Source organism: Ranitomeya imitator, chromosome 4 (assembly GCF_032444005.1).
Source record: "Ranitomeya imitator isolate aRanImi1 chromosome 4, aRanImi1.pri, whole genome shotgun sequence".
Lineage (NCBI taxonomy): Eukaryota > Metazoa > Chordata > Amphibia > Anura > Dendrobatidae > Ranitomeya > Ranitomeya imitator.
The window spans coordinates 202,584,707-202,596,147 of record NC_091285.1 but is presented as its reverse complement, the minus strand read 5'-3'; the positions used below and the strand labels follow the sequence as shown (position 1 = coordinate 202,596,147).

General features: G+C 47.9%; 1 protein-coding gene across 1 annotated transcript in view; it reads right to left on the bottom strand.

Annotated features, from left to right (window-relative positions):
* Window positions 1-1,584: 1,584 nt before the first annotated feature.
* ARL1 (ARF like GTPase 1) overlaps window positions 1,585-11,441 on the bottom strand; it is a 36,351-nt gene continuing 26,494 nt past the window's right edge. Inside the window, exon 6 of the mRNA XM_069764292.1 lies at window positions 1,585-2,016. Coding sequence (XP_069620393.1) covers window positions 1,986-2,016 — 31 coding nt within the window. The 3' untranslated portion in view covers window positions 1,585-1,985. The remainder of the gene's footprint in view (window positions 2,017-11,441) is intronic.

The window sequence follows — 11,441 nt, the reverse complement described above, 5'->3', positions numbered from 1 at the left end:
CTCACAAAATAGGAAGTACTGTAGAGAATACATGTAATTGCTGACATGTAAGAAGCACTTATAAGTTACCTACATAGCCCTTGCGACATCCCATTTAAAATTTATAGGCATTACTATGGAGTTGGTTCCGTTTTGCAGCTGAAACAACTTCCACTCTTCCAGGAAAGCTTTCTACAGGATTTTAAACTGTCTGTGTGAATGTTTTCCCATTGATCCTGAAGAGCATTTATGAGGTCAAACATTGATGCTAGAAGATAGGCTCACAATCTCTGTTCTAGTTCATTCCACAAGATTGGTGCAGTTCATATTGGTGCTCTGCCGGCAATCAAGTTCTTTCACACCAAACCATGCCTTAAATAAACTCTTCCCATAAAGTTGAAAGCATACAATTGTCTAAAATGTCTTGGCATGCGGACGCTTTAAGATTTACCTAAACTTGTAACTAAGAGGCCTAGGCTAATCCCTAAAAAACAACAGTTGCCACAATAAAGTCAGGCAGGTAATAACGTTCTGGCATTCACCAAACCCAGACTTGTCCATCAGACTGCAAGGTAGAGAAGTGTAATTTGTCATGTCTCCAGAGTCCAGTGGTGGCGTGCTTTACACCACTCCATCCGATACTTATAATAATAATTTTTATTTATAAATAGCGCCAACATATTCCGCAGCACTTGGTGATGTAAGGCTTGCATGCAGCCGATCGGCCATGGAAACCCATACCGTGAAGCTCCTGGTGAAGTTTTTGTGCTGAAAATAATGCACAAGGAGGTATGGACTCTTCAGTTATCGAGTCAGTAGAACGATGGCAACTTTTATACAGTCTCTACACGATGACCCCATTCTAACTTTAATATGTACTTCCAATTTTCAATAATACAGAATCACAGTTGATGATGGTATATTAAGTAGCGAAAAAATTTAATGGACTCACTTATTACAAAGGTAACGTCCTATTACAGGATAAAGCTTGATTTTAGACTGGCCTTTTCCATTTCTTTCACATATGTTAGAAAGACAGGCTAGAGTTGAGTTTTATATACACAGAAATTTTTTAAGTTTTTTTTCATTGTCCTATCAACTGCAGGCTATTACATCTCCTTAGAAAACTGGTTCCCTAATAATTTGCTGATCTTGTAAATTAAGACTAATGTTCCTCTTCCATCAAAGACCTCTTGTATTTATTTCCAAATAAAGAGTTTCACGGTCACTATTGAAGTCTTTTGGGACTCCAGATGGAGAGTATATTAGCCAGCTAAGAACTACAATAAGGGTGTTCCAGGAATATCAACAGGGGGATATATAACTAAGAGCGGTTTCCCTACATGTTATGGCATTTCTGATCTATGTTCAATTCTAATTTAGCATTGCGGCCTTTTCGCTCTTATTTTTCACTGCACGGTAGCTAAACGGAACCATGAAAGAACCATTAAACGGCAGAGCCTTCATACTCAAGATTGGTAGGGATCCTCCCCAATGGTAGGGGGAAAATGCTTTAATTAAATCACAGCAGCCAATATGAACACATCATAACGCTAAGTTCCAATACAAAAAAAAGAAACTGATAAATGAAGGTGTCACTGAAAGTTTCCTATAATAAATGTTTATTTTATACAGATGGATTTCAGAGTAGAGTCTTTACACAGCCGAAGGCCATTCTTCCAGATGGCCTCATAAAAATCAGGTTATTACATCTTGGAAAAAAAAAATCTTACATAAAGAGAAAAAGATATGTGATCTCAAAACTGAATTTTGCATTTCCCCAAATTGTAATTATCCTTATAAAACAGTCATAAATAAAGTTAAACTAGCCTACAGAACAGGTGTAAAAAGTAAGTTCAGTATGATACAGAGCGATTGGAGATGGGTAGAGATGTCAGACTCCCTGGCCAATCACTGTTGGAGCGTAGTGATGGTGCATATGTACATCTAGAGCCGTTCTTATAATGGGACAAAGAATAGAAAGGAATGTGCTGGGCAGGTTAGCATTACTGCCTGCTCTTCAGAGACTCCACTAGCCTGCAATACAAGGAAAACAAAGTCTCAAACTATAAAGTCACCAAAATTAAGCGTTACCTAGGTTATAGACATCCACAGCTAAAATATAGCAGTCAACATATTATACATTGTCCCTTAATATTTGGGTTAACCCATTAACAACTAATAAAGTGCAGTGTCCGTCATAAGGTGCCTCCCCACTGTTTGGTGCGATGAGCCTGCACCTTTTCCAACTCATGACAGCTGATCTGATCAGATGTCACGTACCCCTAACAGCCACAGGTGGAATCGTGATCCACCCGTGGCTGTTAACATGTTAAATACCACTGTAAATCTCTTGACAGCGCCTTTAACATGCACGCCTAGGAAGCGCGTCACAAAACATGTCCATTGGCGCCCGCGTCATGATTGCGGGTTGGTGGACAGTGATCGGCGCTCATAGCAAGTGAGCATTTCTGCTAGACACAGCAGGGCTTAAGCTTCAGCAAGTAAAAAAATATATATTTTTCTTTTAAAATATAGTAAAATATAAAAGTTTAAATCACCCCCCCCCATTTGCCCCATTCAAAATAAAACAAAAATGTTAAAATTATACATTTTTGGTTCAGAATCACCAAATCAATATTTTAAATAAATTAATCTGAACGGTTAAACGGCGTAACACGAAAAAAAACAAAAATGCCAGAATTAAATTTTTTTTGCTCGTCGCAACACTGCATTAAAATACAATATAGGGCGATTAAAACATCGTATCTACCCCAAATGGTATCAATAAAAATATCAGCTCGGCACGCAAAAAATAAGCCCACATCCAGCCCTGGATCCTGAAATAGAGGGATTTTTGGTACTTACCGTAAAATCTCTTTCTTGGAGCCATCATTGGGGGACACAGATAACCGTGGGTGTATGCTGCTGCTGCTAGAAGGCTGACACTATGCAAAAAGGGAAAAAGAGTAGCTCCTCCCTGACAGTATACACCCACCGACAAGTACCAAGCACCTCAGTTGGTGTAAAAAGCAGTAGGAGAAGCGACATAACTCAGAAAGTATAAGTACCAACTCAACTGGGGCACCAGGCCCCAAACACAGTCCCAGAACAAACAAGTAGCGAGGGTGCTGTGTCCCCCAATGAAGGCTCCAAGAAAGAGATTTTACGTTAAGTACCAAAAATCCCTCTTTCTTTATCGCTTCATTGGGGGACACACAACCGTGGAACGTCCAAAAGCAGTCCCAGAACAGGGTGACTAGAAAAAAAACTAAGAGAATGGCTCAGGTTGGCCGGTGCGCAACCGCCACCTGTAGCACCTTCCTACCAAAACCTGCATCAGACGAGGCTTGGGTATGAACCCTATAGAACCTCGTAAAAGTGTGCAAAGACGATCAGGTTGCGGCCTTGCAAACCTGCAAGGCGGAGGCCTAGTGACGAACAGCCCAAGAAGCTCCGACAGCTCTGGTGGAGTGCGCTCGCACCCCCGGAGGGGGCCGTGTCTCATGAACACGGTAGGATTCCGATATCACTGAGCGAATCCAAAGCAAGATCGTGGATTTTGACGCTTGAAGGCCTTTCCGACGACCCTCGGAAACAACAAGGAGAGAATCGGATTGACGGAAAGGGGCAGTTCTAGAAAGATAGACCCAAATGGCTCTGACAACATCCAGTTTGTGAAGAGACCTCTCCAGAGGATGAACTTATGAAGAATCTCAGGGACCGGTCTAAGAACGACCTTATCCTGATGAAGAAACGGGGATCAGCAGGGATAGGGCTGCCAACTCGGAGACCCTCCTAATAGATGTGATAGCAATGAGGAAGGCCACCTTCCAAGAAAGAAGGTAAAATGACACGTCCTGAAGAGGTTCAAAGGGAGCGGCCTGAAGAGCACCGAGAACCAGATTAAGGTCCCAAGGTTCCAACGGGGAACGGAAAGGAGGGGCAAGATGCGCAACTCGCTGTAGAATGGTCTTTACCTGAGAAATGGAAGACAAGTCCCTTTGGAAAAGAATGGACAAAGCGGAGACTTGACCCTTTAGGGTACTGAGGGACAAACCCGAGTCGAGACCTGACTGAAGAAAGTCAAGGAAGCCTGAAAGGGAAAAAGACATCAGAAAGACTTCATTTGTTTCGCACCACCGGAAGAAAGCCTTCCAGTACCTATGGTAAATGCGAGAAGACGCCGGCGTTCTGGCACTGATCATGGTCTGTATGACCTGTGGAGAAAGGCCGGACTCCTTTAGGACCGCGGCCTCAACAACCATGCCGTTAAACTCAGAGACTGAGAACTCTGGTGGAAGAGAGGGCCTTGCGAGAGAAGGTCTGGCCGATCTGGGAGATTCCAAGGGGTATCCGCGAGCATGTTTACTAGCTCTGCGTACCATGGACGCCTTGGCCAGGCTGGCGCTATCAGGATAACAGGAATCCCCTCTAGCTTTATCTTTTTTACTACCCTTGGGATTAGGGGAAGAGGGGGGAACAGGTAGAGAAATTAAAACTGGGACCACGGTATTACCAGAGCGTCGTGGCCGATGGCCAGAGGGTCCCGGGATCTGGCGACAAACTGAGGCACCTTGTGGTTCATCCGAGACGCCATAAGGTCGACGTCCGGAATGCCCCAGCGAAGACAAATTTGATCGAAGACTGCGGGATGGAGACCACTCGCCCACTGCCAGACCTTGGCGACTGAGGAAAATCGGCTGTCCAATTTCGACCCCTGGAATGTGAACGGCTAATATGGCCGGAACGTGACGTTCCGCCCACCGAAGAATCTTTGCTGATTCCGCCATTACTTGACTGCTGCGAGTCCCGCCCTGGTGGTTCAAGTACGCCACGGCCGTGGCATTGTCCGATTGTTGCCAGTGGAGTAGGGCAAGGAAGATTGCTCTGATCTCCAGAAGGTTGATGGGAAGAAGAGCCTCCTGGGTGGACCAGCGACCTTGCGCTGTGTGATGTCGGAAGACTGCCCCCCATCCGAGCAGACTGGCATCGGTGGTGATGACCTGCCACTGAAGGGGAAGAAAGGATCTTCCTCTCAGGACTGAGTAGGACAGAGTCCACCAGGTTAGGGACTGACGAACTTGGAGAGGAAGGCAAATGGGACGGTCCAGGGCATTCGTGGACCTGTTCCAGGTGGATAGAAGAAACAGCTAGAGAGGGCGCGTGTGGAACTGGGCGAAGGGTACGGCCTCCATGGAGGCAACCATCTTTCCCAGGACTCCAATGCAGAACCGAAGTGAGCGGGGAGCAGGGTGTTTCAGAGAACGGACCGCTTTGAGGAGAACGGTGAATTTGTCTTTTGGGAGAAAGACCCGAGCCAAGTTCGTGTCGAACTGCATGCCCAGGAAGGACAGGCGCTGGGAAGGAATCAGAGAGGACTTGTCTCGGTTGATAATCCAGCCGAGATGAGTCAGAGTGTCCAGACAGATTTGGAGACTTCGAGCACAGTCTCGATGAGATGACCCTTTGATCAACAGATCGTCCAGGTAGGGGATAATTAGAATCCCCCTGGAATGAAGAATGGCCATGACAGTCGCCATGATCTTGGTGGAAACCCTGGGGGCAGACGCCAGGCCGAAAGGAAGGGCCGTGAATTGGTAGTGATTGTCTTGAATTGCAAACCGAAGGAATTTCTGATGCAGTACACAAATGGGAACATGAAGGTACGCATCTTGAATGTCCACCGAGCAGAGAAACTCCCCGAGTTCCATGGCGACGATCACTGACCGCAGGGATTCCATCCTGAAGTGGCGGGGTCGGAAATGGCGGTTCAGAAGCTTTAAAGGGCCACTGTCACCCCCCTCCAGTCGTACATTCTAACAAGGTGGCTCTTTTAGTTTTAGGTTCAAGTATACCCCAAATAAAGCGTTTTTATACTTAGCCACAATTCCTGTCTCTAGTCAGGGAGGCGGGTCCTCACTCCCCAGCTCTAACCGCTCCTCTGCCGTCACTCCAATCTTCCTGCGCTTTCGGCGCCACCCCCTCAGCGCTGTGTACGTTTCAAAACCGGCGCCTGTGCAGTGTACTGCGCAGACGCAGTAAGCTCTGGCCGTCTGATGTCCCAGCCAGGCTTGCAGACTGCGCGGGCATTGCGGCTAGCCAACTTTGGAATCCCCGCCCCGCACTGTGTTATGCATTATGCACAGTGCGGGGCGGGGATTCCAAAAGGTGGCTGGCCGCAATGCCAGGCTAGAGACAGGAATTGTGGCTAAGAATAAAAACGCTTTACGTGGGGTATACTTGAACCTAAAACTAAAAGCCACCGTGTTAGAATGCAGCATTACTGCTGCACAAGGTGGCTTTTTTAGTTTATAACGGCTGGAGGGGGGTGACAGTGGCCCTTTAAATCCAGAATCGGACTGAGAGAACCATCCTTCTTCAGGACTACAAAGAGGTTAGAGTAGAACCCGGAAAACCTCTCGTTGGAAGGAACGCAGACGACTACTCCAGCAGCAACCAGGGACGCCACGGCCTGAAGCAAACCGGGTAATTGGGACGGTTGTTTGGGTGGACGAGAGAGAAAAAAGCGATTTTCCGGGAGGGAGGAAAATTCGATTTTGTAGCCGGAGGTAATATTCTCTGACACAGGCGTCACTGACCACTGACAACCAGACGTTCTTGAAGAAAAGAAGCCTGCCTCCCACCCTGGAAAGACTCCCAGGTGGGGGCGACCCGTCACTTAGAACGGTATCTGTTGGAACGGAAACCAGAGGACCTGGAAGGTGGACCCCTGGGCCTCCAACTGGGGGCTTGTTTGTAAGAAGGTTTTCAGCGTTCTCCCGAGGCCGCGGGGCGCTCTTGTTGTGATGAGTCTGAGGCGGCGAAAGGGACGAAAAGGCCGAGGGCCTTTTCTGTTGAAAAAGCATTTTAGCTTGGACTGAGGAAGGGATGTGCTCTTGCCTCCAGTTGCGTCTGAAATAATCTGGTCCAACCGAGCTCCAAAAAGCCTGGAACCCTGAAAGGCTAAGTTGGTGAGGGACTTCTTAGAAGTAGTATCAGCATTCCATGCCTTCAGCCAAACAATGCGGCGAATAGCGACGATGTTGCTACTCGCCCTGGCCGCACAGGCTGCTGCATCCAATGAGGCACTGAGAAGATATTTGCCAGTGTGGGTAATCTGGTCTGCAAGTTCAGCTAGCTCGTTTGGAGAAGCTGAAGCCAAAATGCCCCAGCGAAGAATTTTGGCCCAGGCAGAGACAGTCTTCGCCACCCAGGTGGAGGCGAAACTGGGACAGAGGGAAGCGCCCGTTGCCTCGAAGGCTGATTTGGCTAGTGCCTCAATTTGTCTGTCCGTTGTGTCCTTAAGAGACGCACCATCCGGTAAGGACAGAACCGTCTTAGAAGAAAGACGAGATACTGGCGGGTCCACTTTGGGGGACCCTGCCCACTTAGAAAGAAGATTGGCAAAAAAAAAAAAAAGGATATAGAACGTCCAGATGTTTTCTGCCCGAAAAATGCTTTTCGGGATGCTGCCAGTGCTTAGACAGGGTAGACTCAAACTCCTCGTGGTTGGGAAAGGAGCGAGAGGGACGTTTGACCCGCTTAAAGGAAACGGAAGGGTCCTGGGGAGGAGCCTCGTCCTCTTTTAGTTTGAGTGTTTGAGAGATAGCTGACATGAGGCTATCCACGATAGCCTGCATACTAGAAGTCTAGTCTGAAACGGAGTCAGACCCGGACTGGGAATCCACATCAGACCCAAGGTCCTCCTCCGAAGAGGGGAATTGGGAAGAGGAGAGCAGCTTGAATGCTGCGGAGGGACCTGGAGAGCTGGACGAAGAGCCAGAGTCCTCTTTCTATAACGGCTGGCTGGTTTGTCTCTCTGAGGGTCGTTATCAGGTGCGTGCGAATCGCCATGAGAGATGTTCGGAGCACTGGTGGCTGCAGATAGCTGTGGAAGTCGTTCAAGCGCCTGGACCAGAGACTGGGAAACCTTAGTCAAATCAGATACTGACTGGGACACAGCCACGGCCCGCTCTGGGGGAGGGGGAGTGCACTCATCCCGAGAGTTGGAAGCTTCCTGCGGTGCAGACATGGTAGGAGGACTGCAGGACTGGCAGAAAGGCGACGATTGGCCTACTGACCACTTTTTCTTGCAGCGAGCGCAGGTGTAATGAGTTATGGTAGGTTTGGAGAGGGAGGCTCCAGAAGAGTTGGACATAAGGAGATTCTGAAAACGCTATACTAATAATAACAGGCTTAGGTGAACCTGTAGCAGTATAAGGGAGATACCGAGGAGAGGAGCAGAGATAGCGCCGAAAAACAAGCCTACCGTACCGCAGACAGCAGAGTTATCTGTGTCCCCCAACACCACGATCCCTCCATGCATGGAGTTGCAGAAGCAGGAGTCTCTGCGGTGAAGAGGAGGAGCGTGCCTAAAGATTGACCGCTGAGGTGAGTGAGCCAAAGCTCCTGATAGGGCCGTGCAATAAAGTGGGCGTGCCACATTTGAAAGAGCAGTCTTGAGTGGAGGAAAAAGAACGCAGAGAAAGCGCGCCTGAGGCAGGGGGCGTGGCCAGCCAGGGCGGCGAAAGTAAGACGTCAGGAAGAAAGAGACCCGGTAATCTTAGAATGTACTGCTGCGGGGAGCGGGAGGAGTCTATAAGGGAACAAACCCCCCGAGCGCTGCGGAGTTAAGGGACAATGATCCATTACCTTCCTTGAAATCCGGCTCTACATGATATGAGGATCGTCCAGGGGCCCATGATAGAGAGGGTCGCTGGATCAGAAATCCTTCATCCAGAAGACGCCATCAACCCCTATAGCGCAGGGGGAAGGTCACCACCGTCTTCCTCTCGGCCCTCTCCGAGGAGAGGGGTGAGGGGGACATTTTTGGCTAGGACCGCCACCAGTTAGACTCTGGAGCACCTGTGAGGGTGACAGGGGATAATGTCCTGCCGGCGGTCTGAGAGTTGCGATGTGGGCAACACCACACTGCTCGCTCAGCCGCCTCTCCTGGGAAGGCAGAGTGATAATACCCTGTTTCCCTGAAATGCTGTATCTGAAAGACAAAAAGAGAATGTTACTAAAAACAATAAAACATGTAAAGGAACAAAAGGTAAGCAGCGGATCTGACGATCCAGGTCTGCCTCCTACAGACACTAAGCACAAACTGAGGTGCTTGGTGCCTGTCGGTGGGTGTATACTGTCCCTTTTTGCATAGTGTCAGCATCCTAGCAGCAGCAGCACACCCACGGTTGTCTGTGTCCCCCAATGAAGCGATAAAGAAATGGAGACGCTACGGGTATTGGAAAAAGTAACTTTTTTCTTTTTTTACAAACTCTGGATTTTTTGTCACCACTTAAATAAAAATGAACCTATGCATGTTTGGTGTCTATAAACCCGCAATGACCTGGAGAATCCTAATGGCCCGTCAGGTTTAGCATTAAAGGGAACCTGTCACCCCGTTTTTTCAGATTGAGATAAAAAATACTGTTAAATAGGGCCTGCGCTGTGCGTTACAATAGTGTATGTAGTGTACCCTGATTCCCCACCTATGCTGCGAAATACATTACCAAAGTCGCCGTTTTCGCCTATCAATCAGGCTGGTCAGGTCAGGTGGGCGTGGTGACATCGCTGTTTCTTCCCCAGCTTTCCGTTGGTGGCGTATTGGTGTGCGCATGTCCAAGTGCCCGAATCCACTGCGCGCAGGTGAAGAAAAAGCGCGCGATCTGCGCTATTACCCTTGGCATCGGTGGGGGCGGCCATCTTCCTGAGGCCGCGCGTGCGCAGATGGAGTGCTCTGCTGCACGGGGCTTCAGGAAAATGGCCGCGGGATGCCGCGCGTGCGCAGATGGAGATCGCGGCGGCCATTTTCCTGAAGCCGAGATGCAAACTCGGCTTTGGGAAAATGGCCGCCGCGATCTCCATCTGCGCACGCGCGTCATCCCGCGGCCATTTTCCTGAAGCCCCGTGCAGCAGAGCACTCCATCTGCGCACGCGCGGCCTCAGGAAGATGGCCGCCCCCACCGATGCCAAGGGTAATAGCGCAGATCGCGCGCTTTTTCTTCACCTGCGCGCAGTGGATTCGGGCACTTGGACATGCGCACACCACTACGCAACCAACGGAAAGCTGGGGAAGAAACAGCGATGTCACCACGCCCACCTGACCTGACCAGCCTGATCGACAGGCGAAAACGGCGACTTTGGTAATGTATTTCGCAGCATAGGTGGGGAATCAGAGTACACTACATACACTATTGTAACGCACAGCGCAGGCCCTATTTAACAGTATTTTTATCTCAATCTGAAAAAACGGGGGTGACAGGTTCCCTTTAAGTAAATGTGGTTACAAAAAAAAAAAAAATTGTGGAATTGCACTTTTTTGCAATTTCACCACACTTTGAATTTTTTTCACGTTCTCCAGTAGACTATTTGGTAAAACCAATCATGTTGTTCCGAAGTACAACTCATCTTGCAAAAAACAAGCCCTCACATGGCCATATTGACCGCAAAATACAAAACGTTATGGCTCTGGGAAGAAGGGGAGCAAAAAAAGGAGATGCAAAAACAGAAATACCCCTGGCCTCTAAGGGTTAAAAGAAATCTGTCAGATCCCCTAAGGACCCCAAAATTTTACCAGTATGTTTCAGAGCCATATTACTGCACTACAGTGTGTTGTGTTCCAAGACTGTTGATATGAGCAGTAAATAACACCTTTAAGGTATGTGCACACGTCCGGATTTTTAGCGTTTTTTTTGCGGAATTTCGCTATAAAAACGCTATAAAAAACGCTAACATTATGCATCCTATCTTTTAGAATGCATTCCGCATTTTTTGTGCATATGTTAGCGTTTTTTTCCGCAAAAAAAACGCATTCCGCAAAAAGAACGGACATGCTCATTCTTTTTGCGGATTTTTTGCGGATTCCATAGCAAAAATAACATTCAGGGAAAAAAAAAAAAAAAAAACGCAAAAAATCCGCAAAAATTCCGCGCAAATTCCGCGAGAAATCCGCGCGAAAAAAACGCGAATTTCTGGCAGAATTCTCAGGATTTTGTCAGGAAAAAAATCCTGACGTGTGCACATACCCTTACATTGCTCCAAATTCCCTAATTAGCCATGAGGAGTCTACTCCCCAGTTTACTCCTGCCTCAGGTGCTGTAATCACGACACCCAAGTGTGACATCTTCACCGTTCACTGCACCTGCCATAGCTTCAGTGCAGAACTTCACATGCTGGTGCAAGAACTTTTGCACTGTAAGGCTGTGTGCACACGTTGCGTTTTTTTTGCGGTTTTTCCCGATAAAAACGCTATAAAACCGCAAAAAAAACGCATACAATAAGCATCCCATCATTTAGAATGAATTCCGCATGTTTTGTGCACATGATGCGTTTTTTCCGCGAAAACAACGCATCGCGGCAAAAAACGCAGCATGTTCATTAATTTTCCGTTTTTTTTGCGGATTTCCCACTCCAAAATGCATTGGGAAGTGTCCGGAAAAAAACGCGTCAAAACCACG